The following is a 23,409-nucleotide window of genomic DNA, read 5'->3' on the forward strand; positions in this document are numbered from 1 at the left end:
TACATGTACACGAAAGCTTATACCCAGAATAAACTTAGTTGGTCTCTAAGGTGATGCTGGACAATGTTTTAATTTTGTGTCAGACCAACATAGCTACCTACCTGAATCTCATGTACACAGTAGGACAATACTGGCTCTAAGATTGAGGAGGAGGGACCTGTGGCCCTCCAGATGTTACTGGGCTTCAACACCCACCATGGTCCTTGACCACTGGCAGGGCTGAGTGCTGGGAGTTTGAACCTGACAACATCTGGAGAGTGACCTGCAAGTGACACCCCCATCCATATCCAAAAGGAATACAAAGGCTACACCTTACCAGGTCGATCTGGTTGGTCTTGACATGCTTAAGGATCAGAGCGGAGAGCAGCTGAGTGTCCCACTCGACAGATGGGTGGTCTGGAAGATCCCTACAAAGAAGAATAAACATCCTCATCATCATCCAGAACGCGGCAGCTAGACTGGTGACTGGGAGCGGCCGCCGAGACCACATAACACCGGTCTTGAAAGACCTACACTGGCTCCCAGTACGTTTCCGAGCGCAATTCAAAGTGTTGGTGCTGACCTTGAAAGCCCAAAACGGCCTCGGCCCAGTATATCTGAAGGAGCGTCTCCACCCCCACCATTCAGCCCAGACACTGAGGTCCAGCGCTGAGGAGGGTCTTCTGGTGGTTCCCTCGCTGTGAGAAGCCAAGTTACAGGGAACCAGGCAGAGGGCCTTCTCGGTAGTGGCGCCCGCCCTGTGGAACGCCCTCCCACCAGATGTCAAAGAGAAGAACAACTACCAGACTTTTAGAAGACATCTGAAGGCAGCCCTGTTTAGGGAAGCTTTTAATGTTTAATAGACTATTGTATTTTAATATTCTGTTGGAAGCCGCCCAGAGTGGTTGGGCTGGAAACCCAGCCAGATGGGCAGGGTATGTATGTATGTATGTATGTATGTATGTATGTATAAATAAATAAATAAATAAATACACTCTTCATCCTAAGAACCTAGGGCAGGCTACAGAAATTAAAACACAATACTACACATCTACAATTGCAGAAGTGAGGCATACCCTCCAACAGTCCTCTGGTGAAAACTGGGGTGTGTCTTTTGGGGCCATGCACTCGGGGAAGCCAGCTGAGTCACACAAGAGCGCAGCGCCGCTAGAAGTGCCATCACTGCAGCAAGCACCCGCTCATCGTCCTTCCTGAACTCAGGGAGGGGAGAAATGGGACATTCCGGGATCAAATCAGAAGCTGGGATGGCTTCTGCAGTCCTGGGAATGCCGCAGGAGAACCGGGGCAGTTCTAGGGTATGATTAAGGTGGGCATTAAAAACATACATCTCTGGTGTCGAAGGCCGGGATACAGAGATGTGTCTGCAGCATCCTCCGGAAGCTGTATAATGAAGGTGCCAGACACACCTGTGCGGGGAGGGAGTCTCACAGCTTAGGAGCCACTACTGAGAAGGCCCTATTCCAGGCCGTTGCCACCCCAGATTCTGAGGGCAGAGGAACAAGAAGGACACCCTCTGCTGATCTTAGCACCTGAGAGGGTTGGTAGGGCGGAACAGAGATGCCATACCCTGCAAGTGTCCCGGAAAAAACGGGACACCCCATTTTTCATTGCGAAATAACAGCGGCCATTTTAGTTGCCATGATTTTGTGCACAATTCCCCCCCCAAAAAGTGGGGAGTTTTTTTGGGGGGGGGGGAGAAACTGCAACGTAAAATCACGTGAGATCACAGCAACCCAAATGGCCGCCATGCTCTTGCGATAAAAAGCGGGGAGATGGCGTCTCTGATTTTGGCTTCAAATCGCTGGAGGGTATGAGATGTCTGGCAGGCTGGATTTGGCCCAGAAGCCTGAGGCTCCTCCCCTTTTCTCTAAGGCAGCCCTGGCAGGGCCTCTAATATGCTGCTGGGCAGGTTTTGACTCGATGCAACAGATGAAGGTCACTCAAGTTCAGTGGAAACAGACAGCTGGAGGCGGTGGGCCGAAATCCCTGGGAGCGCGGTGATGTGTTGACAGCGAGCCAGAATTGCCACCAAAGAGCAAGGGCTGCAAAAACTCACCTGAGTGATTTGGGGAAGGGGCAGAAAGTGGGTTAATCGCGCCGATAAAGTTATAGCTGGTTAGCCTGCAAAATGTCCTTTGGTGAAAACGTAGTCTCCACAGGATCCCATCTTTTCTCAAAACAGGGGGTGGAGAACCACAGGACCGGGGCTTGAATGCGGCCCTCTGAGCCTCTCTATTTGGCCCCCGACTCTCCTCAGAACGCTCCAAACCCCTTCCCCGGCCACAGAGCAGCGATGGCCTTCACGTTGGATGGGTTTAAAAGAGGATTAGATAAATTTGTGGAGGAGGAGGCTATCAATGGCGACTTGTAGCCAAGATGGCTACAGCTGGCTGGTTAGAGCGTCATGTTGAGAATGCCAAGGTTGCAGGTTCGATCTCCGTATGGGACAGCTGCATATACCTGATTTGCAGGGGGTTGGACTAGATGACCCTCAGGGCCCTTCCTACTCTACAGTCAAACCTTGGTTATCGAACGTGATCCGTTCCAGAAGAGCATTCGACTTCCGAAATGTTCAACAACCGAGGTGCGGCTTCCGATCGGTTGCAAGAGCTTCTAGCACCCAAGCGGAAGCTGTGTCCAGATTTCAAAAAACATTTTAAAACTGGAGCATTTACTTCTGGGTTTTTGGCATTCGGGAGCCGAAACATTCGAAAACGGAGCCATTCAAGAACCAAGGTTTGACTGTACAGTGGTACCTCGGGTTACAGATGCTTCAGGTTACAGACTCCCCTAACCCAGAAATAGTACTTTGGGTTAAGAACTATGCTTCAGGATGAGAACAGAAATCGTGCGGCGGTGGCGCAGTGGCAGCGAAATGCCCCATTAGCTAAAGTGGTGCTTCAGGTTAAGAACAGTTTCAGGTTAAGAACAGACCTCCAGAACGAATTAAGTTCTTAACCCGAGATACCACTGTCCTATTCTATGATTTTCTCTCCACCGTTGGAGATGGAGAATACAGGGGAAACAGCACAAGTATTTAGTAAAAGCACACACACACACACACACACACACACCCATGGGCCTGGGCCTGATTCAAGGCATGCTTTGAATGTCCCAGCTGTGCAGCCAGCCTGAACCAGATTTAACTTCTCCGGTCCTCGCAAGGGATTCGGCACCGGCTGGGTTCGCTCAGCTGTTTGGGTGCTCAAGGTCACAGGAAGCAGGGAGATGAGGGAGCAAGAGGGATGTGATGTTCCCTAAAGCCAGTGAATACGTTCTCCCCCCTTCCGACACACACATCCACTGCCCTGCCCCTGCTTCTCATCCTCCCCTTAAAGAACTGAGAAGGACCCCTTTCAAAAACCCAGAGAGCTGCTGCCAGTCAGTGTGGACAATACAGAGCTCGAGGCGCTGGTGCACTTTAGTGCAAATAGCTTTTTCCCTTTGGGGAAAGGATCTGGCTCAGCGGTAGACCACCTGCGTTGCCTGCGGAAGGCCCCAATCCCTGGCAGCATCTCAGTCCAACAGGTAGTACTGGTGGATGTCCCCCACCTGGAGAGCTGCTGCCTGTCAGTGTGGAAAATACTGAGCCCGATGGAACAGTGGTCTAGCTCAACAGAAAGCAGCTTCCTAAGTTCCTGTTAATTCAGAACCACGGTGGCTGGAAGTGCCACTTCCAGCTTTAAGGTTTCCCTATCCTGAAACATCCCTATCCTGGGACGCAGGTGGGTCAAACCCCAGAGCCTAGGGCTTGCCAGTCAGAAGGTCGGCAGTTCAAATCCCCACGACGGGGTGAGCTCCCGTTGCTCAGTCCCTGCTCCTGCCAACCAACAGGAGCACGTCATAGTGCAAGTAGAGAAATAGGTACCACTCCAGCGGGAAGCTAAACGGCGTTTCCGTGCACTGCTCTGGTTCCCTAGGAGTGGCTTAGTCATGCTGGCTTCATGACCCAGAAGCTGTACGCCGGCTCCCTCGGCCAATAAAGCGAGATGAGCGCTGCAACCCCAGAGTTGGTCACGACTGGACCTAATGGTCAGGGGTCCCCTTTACCTTTATCCTGAAACAGGCAATTAAGATCTCCTCCAAATATCTTGGGTGAGTCTGATTTTGAGAAGCAATAGTGGCGTTATTAATCAATGCCTTTTCAGTGGTGGCTCCCCCTTTGTGGGATCCTGTCCCTGAGGAAGAATGTCTGTCTGCTTTTACGTGCTGAGCAAAAAATAATATTTTTGCTGTGATTGACCTTAAATGGGGTGGGCAGGATGTGTTCCTTTTAAATACAGTCACACCTTGGTTCTCGAATGCCTTGTGCCTCTAACGTTTTGGCTCCCGAGCGCCGCAAACCCGGAAGTGAGTGTTGTGGTTTGTGAATGTTTTTTGGATGTCGAACGTCTGACATGACCTCTGTGACTTCTATTTGAGTGCAGGAAGCTCCTGCAGCCAATCGGAAGCCGTGCCTTGGCATTTGAACATTTTTGGAAGTCGAACGGATTCCATTTGAAAACCAAGGTACGACTGTACTGTCTACTGTCAGCTGAGCATTTGAGTCTTTGTTATTTTATTTCTACGATGTAAGTCTCTTTGTGGCACTTGAGTGCAAGCATACAAAAGAATAGCAACTCCTCTTTTTCGAAGGAGGAACTTTGGAGCAAAACTCAGTACCAACATCGCCCGAAGCCCTTGGCGCCGGCTTCATTTAAAAGGTCGCAGCACTCTCTCTTCCACTGCAAAGACCACAGTGCTGTCAGAGAGCTTGACACAGAACGAGAGAGCAAGGTCTCTGCCCTGAGGGGCCTACAATCTAAAGACAGAAGAGAACGCAGGAAGGGGAAGGAGATGGCAGCAGGGGTAAGCGACAGGCTAAAACTAGAATATTAGAATCATAGAACTGTAGAGTTGGAGTCACTGAGTCCGACTCCCTGGAACGCAGGAATAAACTAAACCAAGAAGTAATAGTAATGTTTAAACAACTCAAATATGCCTGTCAATTAAAAAATGCAAAAAAAAAACCCCCACAGCATCAGGACCCTTCGGCAACACTGAAAAATTCTGTCCCTTGAGGATCTCTGGCAAAGGCAGCCTGCAGCTCAAAACAGAAACCTGTTCCCAATCCCAGGCTGTGCTCTGTTTTTCGGGACACCATCCAAGTATCAGCTCCTTTGAACGATTTGTGTCATGACGCGATATCATCATGAATAATATACACTGTTTCCCGGCAGGAGGCCGGGATCCTCTTCTCAGAGATGACACAAGGCCTTTATCGCAATGTGAAATCTGCCGTTCATCTGACGCAGGCTTGACGGGAGAGCAGGCAGCAGCAGGAACAAGTTCATATTCATCATCCTCGAAATGGGGATGTTTGGTGGGTGGGTGGGGGGAGGCTTCTGGGTCAGGAGAAATGGAGAGGGTGGGTCTAAAGGCTGGGAAACCAGGGATAGCGAGCTACACACAAACACATATTTAACTATCAGAAGAAATTAGGCCGCTTAATATCATAGCCTTGCCAACAAAGGTCCATATAGTTAAAGCCATGGTTTTCCCAGTAGTGATGTATGGAAGTGAGAGCTGGACCATAAAGAAGTCTGGTCGCCAAAGAATGGGTGCTTTTGAATTCTGGTGCTGGAGGAGACTCTTGAGAGTCCCATGGACTGCAAGAAGATCAAACCGATCCATTCTGAAGGAAATCAGCCCTGAGCGCTCACTGGAAGGACAGATTGTGAAGCTGAGGCTCCAAGACTTTGGCCACCTCATGAGAAGAGAAGACTCCCTGGAAAAGACCCTGATGTTGGGAAAGATGGAGGGCACAAGGAGAAGGGGACGACAGAGGACGAGATGGTGGGACAGTGTTCTGGAAGCTACAAACATGAGTCTGACCAAACTGCGGGAGGCAGTGGAAGACAGGAGGGCCTGGCGTGCTCTGATCCAGGGGGGTCACGAAGAGTCGGACACGACTAAACAACAACAACAATATCATAGGAAGCTGAGTTATATCAAGTCAGGTCCTTGGTGCATCTAGCTCAGTCCTGTCCGCACTGACTGGCAGCAGCTCTTCAGGTTTTCAGGGAATTCCCAGGCCGACCTGCAGATGCCAGGATTTGAACCCAGGTCTGCACTTTTCGAAGGAACGTGAGGGGGAACCGAAACACACCCATCCTTCAAAATGTGAACCCCTAAGGATTTGGCAGTGTGGGTCCCCAGTCAAATAATGTGCCCCATGAAAATGCATATACTGGGTGTATCGGAAGTTTCCCAGATGCCAGGTGCATTTTGTGACTGGCGCAGGTCCAACTGAGACCACAGGGACATCTCCATCTGGCTGCCCCCTCCAGTTTTCTTAAGCAGAAGGGCTTATTTATTGCATTTATAGCCCATGGTTCATACACACCCCGCTCAGTTAATCCTGACGACAACCCTGTGAGGCAGGTGAAGAAACTGTGACTGACTTCAAGGTCACCCAGTGAGCTTCCTGACTGAGTGGGGATTCGAACCCTGGTCTCCCAGGTCCTAGTCCAACACTCTTAACCACTGAATCACACTGGCTTCCTAGAGTACTTCTGCTACGTGACAGCTCTATAAATTCACCAGGTAAATAAATATGGGGAAAGCAAAACGTCACTTAGAGAAGGCTCTGAAATATTTTCCTTGAAGCGTTTTATTCTGGATTGTTTGATTTCATATTTTAACGTGTTGTAAACTGCTCTGAGATTTTTTTCTTTAAAATATAAAGTGGGATAGAAATGAAATAAAGAAGAAAAAATCTATTGCCAAAAAAGAAAAGGCACTTAAGACATTCGGTTGTGGCGATCATAACCTAGGTTTAAGGTGCAAGTTGGTGATTAGCTGTTACACCTGAGTTTCTAGCACTGAAAAGTCTGCGTTAAAAAGGCCTTCCTAGCTTACAAAAGTGCATTAGATTGGGGAAATCTGCCCGGCAAACACGTCAGCATTAGGCAAAATTGCATACGAAGGCGTGTCAATTAGGAGAATTTCGCGATGAGCTTTCAGGATGACTTATTTTTGTCTTTATTTTGCATGGGGTGTGTGTGTGGGGGAACAAACAGAGGAACTAAAATGGACCGATTTGCCCGTCCCCAAGGTGGGAGCCACTGGCCCGAAAGCCGCCAAGCTCTCTTGAAGAGGAAGAAACGAAGCTTTTTGGAGAGCGCCAAGCCAAGCAACCTCTGGGTTCTTCACAGCCTCCCTCCAAAGCAAACATTACGCAACCGCAGGAACCGCAAGAGGAACTGCCTCTCCCGTGATCTAGAGTAACCCCAAGATCAGCGCTGGCATGCGAGGCCCTCTCTCCTGTCCCCGTTGCCGCAGGGACCCTGTGATGCAGTTCCTCAACTTTGGCCCACAAGGAAAGCCTCCCATTCAGGATGGGTTTTTTTTGTGTGTGTTGGGAAACTGTTTACAATAGTCACATGGAGGCGGAAGGGGGGGGGAGACTCCTGGCAGCACATCAAGAAAACCAGCAAGGCAGGGAAGGGCTGGGAGGAGACGTTAACCCTTCTGAGCCCACTCCCATCCTCTGGCAACAAAAAGCCATTTTGCTGATTTCTCTTCTTTTGCAAAGGGACCGCTGTCATTTGCAATGCTGCAGTTATTCAGTTGCGGTTTCTGTTTGGGGAGGAGACAGCTGTCAATGGCTACTAGCCAGGGTGGCTGTTGTCCCTCTGCTGTGGAGTGGCTGGGGTGGCCCAGTCCCAAGGGTGGGGTTCAAATACATAGCTGTCAACTTTCAGATTTGAAAATAAGGGATCAGCAGCCTCGAAAATAAGGGATCAGCAGCCTCACCTGTCCCGGGGACAGTCTACGGGATATCTAACAATCCGGGATAGCAGCGGGAAACGGCGCTGGAATAAGGGAATTTCCCACAAAAAAAGGGAAGGTTGACAGCTATGTACAAATAATAGAATTATTATTACCTCTCAGAATGTCAGCTGCAGGGAGTCATAGAATCGTAGGGTTGGAAGAGACCCCGAGTGGCATTGAGCCCAACCTCACTGCAATGCAGGAATCTATCTTTTTTTAATATATACATTTTTACTGATTTTTTAACATATCAGTTCCAACAGTCATACAACATATCTTCTCATCTTATACAATATTTTAGACTTCCATCAACTTCTCTGATGATTTTTCTGTTCTTTATCACTTATTCTACATTTCTTAATTTCTACAGTACATTTAATTGTCCTTAACTAATAATTCTCTTCTTGTCTTTCTTGCAGTATTTCAAATAATCCACTTTACAAAACTTCTTGCAGTCCTACTAGCGTAATCTGTTCATCACAATTACTTTTCAAATAGTCATACCTCGGGTTAAAGTAGCTTCAAGTTAAGTATTTTTGGGTTGTGCTCCACGGCAACCCAGAAGGAACAGAGTGCGTTACTTCCGGGTTTCGCCGCTCGCGCATGTGCAGCTCAAAATGACGTCATGCGCATGCGCGGAAACGGCGAAACACAGCCCGCACAGATGCGTGTTACGTTTACTTCAGGATGCGAACGGGGCTCCGGAACGGATCCTGTTCGTATCCAGAGGTACCACTGTAGTTCATATATTTACTCCAGTCTTCTAAGAATCTCTGATCCCGCAGGTTTCGAATCCTTCCTGTTAATTTATCTAATTCTGCAACCTCACTGCAATGCAGGAATCTCAGCTAGATCATCCATGACAGAGGGCCATCCGACCTCTGCCTCGAAACCTCCAAGGAAGGAGAGTCCGCCAGCTCCCAAGGGAGACTGTTCCACAGCTGGACAGCTCCCGCTGTCAGAAAGTTCTTCCAGATGTTTAGCCGGAATCTCCTTTCTTGTTACTTGAAGCCATTGGTTCGGGTCCTACCCTCTGGAGGAGGAGAAACAAGCTTGTTCCCTCTTCCATGCAACAGCGTTTTAGATACTGGAAGATGGCTCTCATATCTCCTCTTTTCCAGGCTGAACATGCCCAGGTGCTTCAACCGTTCTCATAAGGCTTGGTTTCCAGACCCTTGAACATTTTGGTTGCCTCCCACCCCATGGAGTCACCAGTGGAAAGAGTTGCTCTTGAGCGCAGACCCTGTTTTTCAGCATCCCTTGGGGGGCATCTGGTCAGCCCCTGTGAAAACAGGATGCGGGACTAGATGATGATGATGATGATGATGATGATAATTTATTACTTATACCCCACCCATCTGGCTGGGTCTCCCCAGGCACTCTGGGTGGCTTCCAACAGGAGATTAAAAATACATTTAACCACCAGTCATTAAAAACTTCCCTAAAGAGGGCTGCCTTCAGATGTCTTCCAAATGTCAGATAGTTGCTTATTCCTTTGACATCTGATGGGAGGGGGTTCCACAGAATGTAAGAATATAAGAAGAGCCTGCTGGATGAGGCCAAAGTCCCATCTAGCCCAGCATCCTGTTCTCCAAGTGGCCAACCAGATGCCTCCATATGAAATCCGCAAGCAGAATTTGAGCCCAACAGCCCTCTTCCCTCCGGCAGTTTCCAGCAAATGGGATTCAGAAGCACTGCTGCCTCTAACCATGAGAGGAGAGCAGAATCTCCATCACTACTAGTGCTTCTCTTCTCCTTGAATTTGTCCAATCCCTTTAAAGCCATCTGGTTGGTGGCCATAGCTGCCTCCTGTGGGAGGGAGTTCCACAGTCCAACTACTTTCTGGTCATATCAAATTCCTTACAGCCTAAAGTCTTTCAAATATAAATTTTGGAGGGAGGTTATTGTTTTGTTTTGTTCTTGTTTTTATCATGTACTTTGTGGTTTTATTCTGTATTATTGTGCTCTGAACTGTCCCCAGATCTTTGGATGAAGGGCAGAATACTGATTTAATAAATAATAATAATATTGGCTGGTGGGCCAGGGAAGGAGCTGGTGGTGGGCTTGACAGATCATAGAGTCAGAAGGGACCCTGAGGCTCATTCAATCCAACCCCTGACGATGCAGCTGCCCCATACTATAATTATAATAATAATTTATTATTTACACCCCAGCCACTCCATACAGGGATCACACCTGCAACCTTGGTGTTATCAGCACCAATTCTGGGAGCCACACAGCACAAGATCCTCTCTCTCTCTCTCTCTCTCTCTCTATCTATCTCTCTCTCGCACACGCCGTGTTCTGAGCTTCAAGCTTAAAAGCCACACTTGGTTCCTGCGGGCTTCCAGCAAAGCTTGCTGCTGAATTTTGGGGAGAGGAGTGAAATGAGAGCAAGCTTCCTTTCCTATCCAAAGAAGCAAAAACGGAAGACAAAGGGTTGGCTTAGTTTGAGGCTGAACGCATTAGAGCGCACTGTGATCTCGGCTGGCAGCAGGGAGCCATGAGTGGCTCGCAGGCGGGGAGGAGAGGAGAGCAGCAGCACAGCTATACCAGGGGCTGCACTTGTCCTCCCTTGACACACACCCACACACCCACACCCCGGCCACGTGCAAGCATTCTCCTGGCAGGCTCTGAATCAGCGAAGAGGCAACCTACCAAACAGGTCACCCTCCGAGTTTAAGGTAAAAGCTGGAGACAGGAACCTTAGACCTGGGGTTGCAATTGCGGCCCTCCATACCTCTCTGGCCCTCAAGACCCTCCCTCACTGACCCAGTTTTGCGCCCCTTGAGTGCTTTTGCCTGGCTGGAAAGTTGTCCTCGAACTCCCAGAATGCTCCTTGCTTGGAAGAAAAAAGCTCCTTGCTTGTTTGTAGAAACCAGCCAACTGAACAAAGGCCAAATTGACATTTGCTGCCCCCCCCCCGCACTGCCATGTGGCCCCTGGGAGGTTTCTCAGAAGGGAATGCGGCCCTTTCATGTCTCTCTCCCCCCCCCCACCTTATTCCTGCACAGGTGAGATTGGGAGAATCCACCTGCCTTCTAACTAATCACCTGCAACATATTCCAACCAGGGCAAAACAGAAATTTTTTCTTTGTCAAACTTTGAACTGTGGTTTGTCATCCTGGCTTGTTCGGATAAAGCTCCATTGGGAGCCATTGGGAGCTAGCCATGGTCCTGACCTGCGCAGAAAGACCTTCCTTGACTTTGCCTGCCCTGGCTTTGCCTCGATCTGACTTGACTTTGCCTTGGCCTGCTCTGACTATGCCTGCCCTGACTTTGCCTAGCCTGCTTGAAAGCCTCTCCTCCCTGCTCCCACTTCAGCTTCCCCCAGCAAGCCTCATCAGGATAGGCATGGCGGGCAAACTCAGCCTGCACCATAGGATATGCCCTAAAATCCTTTCCAAATGCACATTAAGGGTTTCATGGCCAACCCAGACAAACTCGGGCAAAGAAGTTGAAGTTGTGGGGAAAGTTTCCTTCGTTGGATCAAATGGCGTGTTTTTACATTTTCCTCCTCCCCTAAGCTAAGAATCCCATTGGGGTGGGGAGGTTTGTGAAATCCCGCTCCTTCCAGGAACTGCTGGCAAGCAAAGTTCCCAGCCTGATGTCTGTGCTGGTTATAATTTGCCATGTTCAGCAAATTGAGCCAAAATCTGTTTGCATTTAAAAAGGGGGGGAGAGATGTCTGGGAATTTCTCTGCCAAGACCGCTGGAGGGAGGGGGGGTTGTTTTGGCCTTCAGAGTGTTAAATGTTTTCACTAGGCTGAAAGAACCATTAAGTCTGCCTCCGGCAGCCTTGGTCCCCTCCAGAGGTTTTGGGGACTTACAACTTTCAGCAGCCGCTGTCAATGGGACAGAATTCCTGGAAACTTATAGGGAAGCGGATTGTGGGGACCACAGAGCTCCCAGACTTAGCCAAAGCTTCCTCATCGCACTCAGTCTCTGCTCTCATGTCGTAAGGATGGAAGGAGAGCCCGGGTCCTGGATCGGGTCGGAAGAAGCCCATTGAGTTCAGCCTCCTGCTCTTACCATGGCCAAACGGAAGCCGCAAACGCAAGACCTGAACACAGCCATTGTGCATGATGAATGATCCACTTCGAAAAGTGTAGTCAAGGTGGGAAGGTTCAGAAACTCAACCAAGACCCGTTTCCATAAAAACATATGAAAACTTTATGAAAACAAAACTCCGTAAAGAAGGAACACTTCAAACAATCACACAAAATTAAGGTTGCTCAGAGGCTAACAAAAATAACAAAAACTATCTTATCTTGTTAGCTGACTGAAACACTTACTCATAAATCTTAGCAGGCTGAATGGCAAAGCAAAATACCTTCTAAGGTCCGATCAGATGCTGACAGTCTGTGACGAGAGAGCCCTATGCTTGCCCCAGCCCAGGTTTTTAAAGGCATGCTGACTGCTCCCATTTTGTGTCTTTGATCACCATTCGACACTGGTCTTGAGGTCTTAATGAGAGGCATCTGTGTTTGGGCTCATTATTCCAGGAATTCTAACAAATTCCCACAGGACCCGCAAGCTAATCTTAAAAGGACTATATGACCACAATGGGGTGTTAGGGGAGGGGTAGGACCTCTGGTAGGGCAGATGTTGTGTTCCTTCTGGGGTCATTTGTCGACCTTTGGTTCCCACTCTGCACTCAGCTCTCACCTGTGGCTCCTAGAAGTTGCCAGCATGCGACCGCAGCCACACCCTGGGAAATGTTGTTGACTGGCCAGCTAAATCAGGTGAGGGTAGCCCGATTGGTAACTCACAGCACCTGGTGGCAAGAGCTGGGAAGGGATATAAGGTCAGCATTTCCCTTCGGCTCTTTGCCACAGCAACACGTTTCCTGCCTTGCTGCGTTTGGGTCCTTGACCCTTTGCTTCTTGGTCCTCGGACCCTTGGCTTCTGGACTCCCAGCTCTCTGACCCTCAGACTCTTGGCTTCCTGATTCCTGGCTTCTGGACCCCTGTTCCTGCTCCCACCCCACCATCTTGAACCCGGTCCCGACGTCCCCAGCCAGGACTTCGATTGCCCGTGGACCGGACCGTGACACCTGCAGCCAAGCTGAGAGGGGGGTCGTCGTCTGGGCAGCCCAGGACCTCCAGACACACTGCCCAGGCTTGATGTGCACCATGGAAGGTCACTTAAGTGCTGCTAACATAGCAGTTTGACTTCACCCCCAGTGGCGCACTCCATTGTTCCTCGAGACCCACATGTGCCAACAACAGCAACACAGCAATCATGGCTTGTAGCTACTGACAGACTTGTCCTTCTCCATGAATCCTATTTAAGAACCTCGGAAAAGCCCTCACAGATCTGACAAAAAGAGCACATTGAGTCTAGCATCCTGTTCTCACTTTGACAAACCAGCTGCCTCAAAGGGAAAACAACAAGTAACCAAACAATTTAACCCCTGTGTTGCAAACAGTAGTCAGTAATATCCAAGGCAACACAATGACCAAATACAATGATACAATATCAATATACACTCTTTATATAATATGAAATATATGAAATCACATAAACAGAAAACTCTGAAAGTCACAAACTAGGCAAGTTACTACATAACTTTATGATCACTGCTCCATAGCAATTGTTATATTTTTCCGTTCACCATATAGATGGGTTTATAAAGCATTTTTGTTTCTTCCTGCTGTGCTGAAGAATTATTCCACAAAACAGTGAGTATATCCGGAATCACTGTTCGTCTGTTTGCGAACTACTTCAGCAGCATTGGACGCCATAAACAAAGCTTTACAGCCTGTTTGCACCAGATAAGAATCTGATACATTGCTTCTTTCAGAGACTTGCATAGTCTTCAAAAACTTATAAGACTTACGTTTATTTGGTTTTATGTTTTCTAGAGAATCCATTAAGAGTGCATATTTTGTGACTTTCAGAGATTCACAAGTTTTCTGTTTATGTGATTTCATATATTTCATATTATATAAAGAGTGTATATTGATAGCGTGTCATTGTATTTGGTCATTGTGTTGCTGAAGCACGTGAACGTAAGCAGGTACTCGCTTGGTGTTAAATAAGGATCAGGCAGACTCAGCAATGGAGAATAAGAAGGTGAAGTTTATTGCCAGGCAATAAGGACCCAGTTTGGAATCTCTTCCAAAAGGAACTGGGACCCCGATTGACAGAAATCCAGAGGTCTTTATACCTGAGCAGATCACAGCAAATCATAGATCATGAGACAACCATGAGGCAGTCACGATATTGTCAGCGAAAATTTGCCAATTAGCAAGCTTCTTGCCATGCTACCAGCTCCTTGGACAGGCAGGACTTGAACTTCAGGAACTGACGTCCAGAGGCCTCCAATGGTGGAGCGAGGACCCAGGCATTGTGGCAAGCAGCTGCTGACCTAAGAACCTAAGAAGAGCCCGCAGGATCAGGCCAGTGGCCCATCTAGTCCAGCATCCTGTTCTCACAGTGGCCAACAAGATGGCAGCAGACACCCACAAGCAGGACCTGAGTGCAAGAGCAACTTTTCCAGCAGCTGGTCTTCAGAAGCACTGCTGCCTGCAGCTGTGGTGGCAAGCATAGCCTTGCGGCTAGTAGCCTTATCCTCCGATGCATTCATTCATTTGTCTTATCCCATTACCCATCACCTCCTGGCAAATAGAAGGGGAAGAAATGGAGGCAGTGAGAGATTTTACTTTCTTGGGCTCCATGATCACTGCAGATGGTGACAGCAGTCACGAAATTAAAAGACGCCTGCTTCTTGGGAGAAAAGCAATGACAAACCCAGACAGCATCTTAAAAAGCAGAGACATCATCTTTCCAACAAAGGTCCATATAGTTAAAGCTATGGTTTTCCCAGTAGTGATGTATGGAAGTGAGAGCTGGACCATCAAGAAGGCTGATCGCCAAAGAATTTATGCTTTTGAATTATGGTGCTGGAGGAGACTCTTGAGAGTCCCATGGACTGCTAGAACAGTGTTTCCCAACCTTGTGCCTCCAGATGTTTTTGGCCTACAACTCCCATCATCCCTGACCACTGGTCTTGCTAGCTAGGGATGATGGGAGTTGTAGGCCAAAAACATCTGGAGGCACAAGGTTGGGAAACACTGCGCTAGAAGATCAAACCTCTCCATTCTGAAGGAAATCAGCCCTGAGTGCTCGCTGGAAGGACAGGTCCTGAAGCTGAGGCTCCAATACTTTGGCCACCTCATGAGAAGAGAAGACTCCCTGGAAAAGACCCTGATGTTGGGAAAGATGGAGGGGACGACAGAGGGCAAGATTGGTGGGACAGTGTTCTCGAAGCTACCAGCCTGAGTTTGACCAAACTGCGGGAGGCAGTGGAAGACAGAAGTGCCTGGCGTGCTCTGGTCCAGGGGGTCACCAAGAGTCGGACACGACTAAACAACAGCAACAACAAAACCTGGCCACAGATATTTTCTGGGTGTCAAGCCATTCTTAACCTATTCAGTGCTGGAATGATGGCAGCTACCACTTCGAAACAACCTGTGCCCCTCCTGCTTCCTCCTCCCTGCAGTTCTGAGCTACTAGCACATGTTTGTGTTTGTCTGGTGACATGACCCTGCCAAGGCAGGAACCCAAAGCCAACACTGCGTCCCCCCCCCCCTTCGTTAAATATTTGCCTGCTTTCAATCTGCAGCACACAGAGCTTACAGGGGCTCCGTCTGAGGTACAGGGTTCTGGGAAGAGGAAATTGACCACCTGCAGTGTCAGCCAAGTTCACTCCCTTAAAGGAGAACCACATTGGTCTGCAGAGCGCAATAAAAAGAGAGGGAGACAGAGCACCCGATGACCTACTTTCCTGCAGGAATCAAAATCCCTTGCCTTGCCTGCTCCCTTTTCAAAACGTAAATGGGTTTTGCACATAGGAGGGGGAGAGCAAGGGAGGGTTAAGTGATCCTTTAGACACCAAGCAGGGAAAAGGACATGTAAAACTGCAGCCGAAATTTGCATAGCTGTTTCCTGAAAGCTAGTCGGGAACAGCTGATTGCCTATGGTGAGGAAGAATCACCTCCAGGCGACTAGGGCAGGGGTCTGCAACCTTTAAGACAAAAAGAGCCACTTGGACCCGTTTCTGAAGAAAAAACAACTGGGAGCCGCAAAACCATTGCGACATTTAAAACAAATATATCTCCGAAGCCGCGATCTGACAGCGGGCAGGAAGTGACGTTGGGATGGTGCGTGACTAACGCACGCACCGCCCCCATGCGATGTCACAGCCAGTACAGCGCCCACCACGGTGGGAAGTGTCAGGGCGCACAATGCCTCCTCCCCTCGCTAGTATCCACCCCAGAGCCACGGCAAAGGTGTAAAAGAGCCACATGCGGCTCCGGAGCCACGGGTTGCTGACCCCTGGACTAGGGGAAAAGACCCCTTGAGAAAGTGGATCCTCTGTTTCCTTTGCATTTTGTATTTTTACTGTGTGCTAAGTCCTGCCTAGGACCATCTTAGTGCAAGGCGTCTAAGAAATGCGGTGAAACAAAAATAAATAAATAAATAAATAAATAAAAGCTCTGAAAAAATAAAAACAATTAAATACTGTATTTTTCCATGTTCTAAGACTAGGTTTTTCCCCCCTAATGTCCACAATTTGGGGACGTCTTATACACGGATAGTTCCCCCCATTTTCTTAAACCAGTCCCCCCAAATAGGGGGTGTCTTATACATGGGGGTGTCTCATAGACAGAAAAATACAGTAAATAAAGCTTTGATAATTTACTTATTTATTTTAACATGTTTATCCTTGGAAAGAATTCAGGGCAGTGTTTGAAGGTGTGTTTTATGCCAATGCCCACATTTTCAAACATATTTAATCCTAAAAATACAAACTTTTAAAAAGCTTAGGGGGGTTGTTTAGGGGCTTTTGTTGGGGAGTGTAATTACAGTGGTGCCCCACAAGACGAATGCCTCGCAAGACGAAAAACCCGCTAGACAAAAGGGTTTTCCGTTTTGGAGGCGCTTCGCAAAACGAATTTCCCTATGGGGTTGCTTCGCAAGACGAAAAAAATCTTGCATCCCCCCGTGGGTTTTTTCCGCTTTTTTCGCCCTTTTCTTAAGCCGCTAAGCCGCTTATCAGCTGTTCCGCTGATAAGCCGCTTAACAGCTGATCGCTGGAAGCCGCTTGACAGCTGTAGCGCTAATCCGCTAAGCTGTCAATGGGCTTGCTTCGCAAGACGAAAAAACCACTAGACGAAGAGAATCGCGGAACGGATTATTTTCGTCTTGCGAGGCACCACTGTATTATTATTATTATTAGCTTATATTAGTATTGTTAACTGTTTTATATATTTTTATTATGCATCTTGTGCGTTTATATTATAACTTTGTATTGTGAACTGCCCTGAGACCTATGAGTATAGGATGGTATACAAATTCAATAAAACAACAACAACAACAATAAACTGTGTCACAAAATTCAGGAGAAGTGCAATTTCTGAATTACTATCATGCACTTAACAAGGCAGGTGGTACAAAGCTCTCCTCCATCGCCCCACAGATAAGGGAACCATCCAGCCCTTGTTTCTATCTAAAACTAGCTTGTTGCTGGCTTTGTATGGAGAGTCATTTTTTAAAGAGTGTTGTTGGAGGAGGGGTGTGTGTGTGTGTGTGTGTATGTGTGTGCACGCAACTATTTTAAACACTGAAAAGGTGGCTGACCCGCTTTCCTTTCTTTCTGCTTCTCCCCGCCCCCCCCCCTGCATCTTTGAGCAAACATTCAAGAAAATTAATGATAGTGGGGAAAGAGAAAAGAGGTTTGAATGGCCCAGCAACCCACCTCAAAAGGTTATGTTTGCCGTAGTTGAGGGGTGTCCAATGCCAAGCAGAGTGAGGGGAGGGTTCCCCCAAGATTGATTGGGGTCAGCCACCATTTTCCCATGGAAAGTTCTTTCTTTCTTAAAAACCTCCAAGGAAGGAGAGTCCAAAACCTCGTGAGAGGGTCCATTCCACTGTGGAACAGCTCTTACTGTCAGAAAGGTCTTCTGAACGTTTAGGCAGAATCTCTCTTCTTGTAACCTGAAGCCATTGGTTAAAATCCCACCCTCTGGAGCAGGAGAAAATAAACTTCATCTTCCATGGAACAGCCCTTGAAATACTTCAAGATGGCCATCGTATCTCCTCTCAGTCTCCTCTTTTCCAGCTCCCTCAACTGCTCCCTCATACGGCTTGGTTTCCAGACCCTTGATCATCCTGGTCGCCTTCCTCTGCACATGCTTCCAGCTCATCAATATCCTTCTTAAATTGTGGTGTCCAAAACTGGACAACGTATTCCAGGTGAGGCCTGACCAAGGCAGAACAAAGCGGGGCTACAGTTGTACCTTGGAAGTCGAACGGAATCTGTTCTGGAAGTCCGTTCAACTTCCAAAATGTTTGAAAACCAAACCACAGCTTCTGATGGGCTGCAGGAAGGTCCTGCAGACCATCAGAAGCCACGGAAGCCCCGTCAGACATTCGGGTTCCAAAAAAAGTTCGCAAACTGGAACAATCACTTCGGGGGTTTGCGGCATTCAGGAGCCAAAACGTCTGAGCTCCAGGGTGTTCAGGATGCAAGGTATGACTGTATTACTTCCCTTGATCAGGATACTATATTTCTGTTAATGATATTGTGATAGGAATTTTGAGGTTTTAGATATATGGTAATGTTCATAAGTGTACCAACCGAGCACATACATAGATCAGCACAGGAAGACCGACCTGGAACCATTTTGATTCCTAAACTGAGCAAATGTTTTCTCTGCAAGGTCAAAGTGGAAAAGCCTCCCCATTGTCTTTCCCTTCACAAATCCTGTCTTAAAGGTATGTCTGTGTTTGAATAGGGTGTGAGCCTGTGACCTGGCCCAGGAACTAAGTATTTATCATTACAAAAGACTGGCCAGGCTCCCCAATCAAGTAAACTGCCGGACAGGAGATAAACAAGGACAGGAGAAAAACATTCAAATTTCTGTTTTAGACCGCCTTTTTTGTGATGTAGGTGTGATGTATCTGGAGGGTGGTCTTAGGTTACACCCCTTCTGTGATGTATGTATGATGTTTCTGGGGGTGGTCTTGATCTAGGTAAAGGTAAAGGGACCCCCGACCATTAGGTCCAGTCGTGACCGACTCTGGGGTTGCGGCGCTCATCTCGCTTTATTGGCCGAGGGAGCCGGCGTACAGCTTCCGGGTCATGTGGACAGCATGACTAAGCCGCTTCTGGCGAACCAGAGCAACACACGGAAAGACCGTTTACCTTCCCGCCAGAGCGGTACCTATTTATCTACTTGCACTTTGACATGCTTTTGAACTGCTAGGTTGGCAGGAGCAGGGACCGAGCAACGGGAGCTCACCCCGTCGCGGGGATTCGAACCGCCGACCTTCTGATCGGCAAGTCCTAGGCTCTGTGGTTTAACCCACAGCGCCACCCACGTCCTGGGTCTTGATCTACAGGGTGGCAATTTCAAAAGTCTTTATAAGGCCTTGTGCGCCATTTTTCTGGGTTCCTCCTCCTCTCCTGCGGGTGAGGGGAGCACCCTGTTGCAACAGATCAATAAAGATCAAGCTTACTAGCTGCTTTGCTTCTCAATATTATCTGGTTGGCCTCTGTTATTTTCTCCTACCAATAGGGAACCTGCTGCATCACATTATTTACTCATGTTAAGCTTGTGGTCCACTAAGACCCCTAGATCCTTTTCCTGTGTACTACCGGCAAGCCAGGTGTCCCTCATATTATATCTGTGAAGCTGGTTCTTCTTCTCTAAGTGCCGAACTTTGGAAGCAGCTGGGGAAGGGAGCGGGAAGCTCGCCTGTTTACACAAATCTTCTCTCTCGAACTCTTATTATTTTCTCTGGCAGGGACCAGGCCAGGCCAGGCATCATCAGATGGAAGCCGCAATGTTGATATTTATCTGCATCTCGCTGCAAGGGGGGAAACTGCAGATGTTGCTGCGAAGGACAGCCTGGCGTTCTCAGTCACCGAGAAGATAGGGTGGGGAAACTAAACATCTCGTAGGGTGCAGGGGAATAAGGAGAGAGAGAACGTGGTGTCCTTTCCTTTGAGTTAATAACCTACTTCAGTTGGGTGGGTGGAGAAGAGAGGAAAGAAGCCTTGGGAATGTATCCTGTTTACATTCAAGAGGGCAGAATGCTCATCGCCCCAGAGCCCTGGCAGAAGGGTCTGATTTGGGGGGACAAGTATGGTTCATACAAACAACGTTTCTGCTGTGAAAAGGAGACAGACAGAAGCTTGTTAGGACTCCTGCTGGATCAGGGGAAGTCTCCATCCCTGGACCAGCATCCTGAGCCAGATGTCTTCAGGAAACTCACAAGGAGATGGGAGAAACCAGCGTCAGATTCCTAGATGTTCAGTTGGCAGCCCACAGCCCGCTCTAGGATGGATGCACCGGGCATCTGGATATTCAGAGTATACTGTCTCCAAGGATGGAGGGTGCATTTAGCCAATAGGGCTAATCCCCCCTGAATATCAATCACTGGAAATTATGAGGGGTGATATGGAGGGACTTGATACAGATCTAGACCAGTGGTCCATTCAAGCTCAGTACTGACAGCAGCTCTCCAGGGGTTTCAGGCAGGGCTCTCTCCCAGCTCCGCCCAGAGACCCAAGTTGTTGAACCTGTGTGCAAAGCAGGTGCTCCACCTCAGAGCTACGACCCTCCCCCTAAAAACAAAGCAAGATTCTAGTCCTCATGGTTCTGAATTAAGCTCTGGTTTGAACAGACACAGGAAGATGGTTTTCCCCCAAGTCAGACCATTATATCTACACCGGTTGGCAGAAGCTCTCCAAAATTTCAGGCAAGGGGCATATCTGGTCCTACTGCCAAAAATTGAAACTGGCAACTACTGCAAAGCCAGGGCCTTCTTTCCTATCGTCTGCTCCCTCTCCCCCTGTAGCGCCCCTACATTTGTGAGGCATGAACTGTCATGGGGGGCCCTTCCTAACCAGCAACAAAGTCTGGGTAACCACATTTGTTTGTTTGTTTATACTATTAAATTAAATTTATATGCTGCCCTTCCTCAAAAGATCTCAGGGCGGTTCACAGAATAAAATACAAGATAAAACACAAGTAAATAATTAAACCAAAGCAACCAAACAATAACCACCCCCTTCCTACAGATACAGTGGTACCTCAGCTTAAGTACTTAATTCGTTCTGGAGGTCCGTTCTTAACCTGAAACTGTTCTTAACCTGAAGCACCACTTTAGCTAATGGGGCCTCCTGCTGCTGCCGTGCTGCCGTAGCATGATTTCTGTTCTCATCCTGAAGCAAAGTTCTTAACCCGAGGTACTATTTCTGGGTTAGCGGAATCTGTAACCTGAAGTGTATGTAACGTGAAGCATATGTAACCCGAGGTACCACTGTACATTTAAAACGCTGTAGGATATTAATCACCCATAGGCCTGGTTGAAAAAGAACATTTCTGCCTGGCGCCTAAAATATATGTAATGAAAGCAGCAGGCAAACCTCCCTGGGGAGAGCATTCCACAAACAGGGAGCCACTACAGAAAAGGCCCCGTTCTCGTATTGCCACGCTCTGGACCTCTTGCGGAGGAGGGACAGAAAGAAGGGCCTCAGAGGATGAATGCAGAGTCCGGGACAGTTTATATGGGGAGAGGCAGTCCTAGAGGAATTGGTGTCTTCAATGAGGCTGTTCTCCGACAGATCACCACCCCTTTACAACATCTGTGCTACTGACTTTCAAATGTTGGGATTATTGAAATATATATAGAACAAAAAATTAATCAATTTGAGTTGTGTGACACAGATTTGGTCTCTTAGACCCAAGATTTTTAAGCAATGTTCACTAAAGTCGCTTCCGAGTCTCTTCTGAGATTAGGAGCCCTGGAGCTTAAGTTTCATTAATTTCATAGTAGATCCATCCTTGCTCTCCTCCACCCCGACCCTCCTCTTGGGAAACTGTTCTGCATTTTTGCACCGTTTTGTTTTTTACTCAACACAGCAAAAGGGAAATCCCCAGGGTGCTTTGATTACTCAATGCTGAGAGAAAAGGGACCTATTAACTGGAGCAAAGGGGCCCTGGGAGAAGTGCCACAATACGTCAAGGAGGAGAAAAGAAAAAAACATAACCGCAAATGAAAAGGAGAAGTGGTCATGGTGTCCGTACGATGATCTCAGGGCTCGAACGGGAAACGGCAACGAGCAAGGATGATGGGAAACTTGCGGCCCTCCAGATGTTGACCTCCAACTGACATCATCGCCCCCAACTACTGGCCATGCTGATGGGCCCTGGAGTCTGATAACATCTGGAGGGCCACATGTTCCCCCCTCCCTGATCTGCAAAGAGGCACTCCGCTCTCTCAGGAGCGGATGCCTCTTCTAAATAGAGAAGCCTCTCCATCTCTTGCATGCAGTAGGGAATTAAGATTCCTGTTGGAGTCTGCAAATTGGAACATCAGGCAATTATCAGTAGCAGGGGATGCAGCAGAGGTTCCATTGCTCCATAGAAAGCATTTGATCTTCCCCAATATAAGAAGCAGTACAAATTGCTCTGCAATTGTTTTGCTAGGTGGAAAACTTACACGCCTACAGGCCTGCCCAGTGATAACCTGTCACTTTCCTGCTTCACCCAGCACAGACCTTCACTGGTCTAAATACAACGCACTGTGTTTTTCTCAGATCTGTGTCTCGATCGCCCCTCCCTGACTTGAAGGAGAAGTCACAGGGTCACTGGGGCTGTGGAGCCTCTGTAGATACAGCCCTGCAAGGCTGAGTCACTATGTCTTCCTCTCACTTTCCCCGACCGGGCAGGAATTGCAGCACTGCGATGGACACATTTGGTGCTGCTGCCGTGATTGCAACATCAGATTGGGACCTGAGATCACTCCCTAGTGTGCATATAACATGCAAGACTTCTCCCAAAGAGTCCTTGGAACTGTAAACTCTCACGGAGCTACAATTCCCACGATGCTGGACAAACTACAGTTCCCAGGATTTTGGGGGCGGGAAGTCACACGATTTAAATTGGCTTTAAACGCATGACTTTGAGAGACTCGGGTTCAAATCCCGACTCAGCCACAGAGTCAACTGGGCAGCCAGTCGCTATCTATCAGCTTAACCTACCTTGCAAGGTTGTTGGGAGGATAACATGGGAAGAGGAGAACTGAGTACACCATGGTTGAGTGTGGTGGTAGATCAGTGGCATGTGGTCAGTGGACTAGGGGGCCTAGGCTAGTCCCATAAATGTTTCCCTGGCACCTCCTTCCGAAAGCCTGGGAAGCCTCTGCCCGGCTTAGGGAGTGAGGAGCGAGGCTTGTGTGCACAATGTCACAACGTCGGCGCTTTCCCCATCACCCTCGCAAGCTGGTGACTCCGGCCCTAACAGTTCATCTATGAAAAATTTCACTGCGGTAGATACAAACACAAGAGTAGATCGGATAAAGAACAGAAAGCCCACAAGTTGGCTCTGCGTGCAACAGCAGCTCTCACTGCTTTTAGATTTGTCCAGAAGGGATTCAGACAAATGAATGGAGGGCGATAATGCGATCAATGGCTACTAGCCACAAAGGCTATGCTCTGTTTTCACAGTCAGAGGTAGTGATGTTTTTGAACACCAGTTGCTGGTAAGAAGGGCACTCTTGTGCTCAGGACCTGCT

General features: G+C 48.3%; 1 protein-coding gene across 1 annotated transcript in view; it reads right to left on the minus strand.

Moving 5' to 3' along the window:
- The window catches only part of PIGL (phosphatidylinositol glycan anchor biosynthesis class L), a 44,780-nt gene that overhangs the window by 17,242 nt on the left and 4,129 nt on the right, over positions 1 to 23,409 (minus strand). Inside the window, exon 3 of the mRNA XM_083715287.1 lies at positions 317 to 407. Within this exon, the coding sequence (XP_083571413.1) occupies positions 317 to 407 (91 nt within the window). The remainder of the gene's footprint in view (positions 1 to 316; positions 408 to 23,409) is intronic.

The sequence above is a fragment of the Podarcis gaigeae genome (genome assembly GCF_964106915.1).
Source record: "Podarcis gaigeae genome assembly, chromosome: 15".
Classification (NCBI taxonomy): Eukaryota; Metazoa; Chordata; class Lepidosauria; order Squamata; family Lacertidae; genus Podarcis; species Podarcis gaigeae.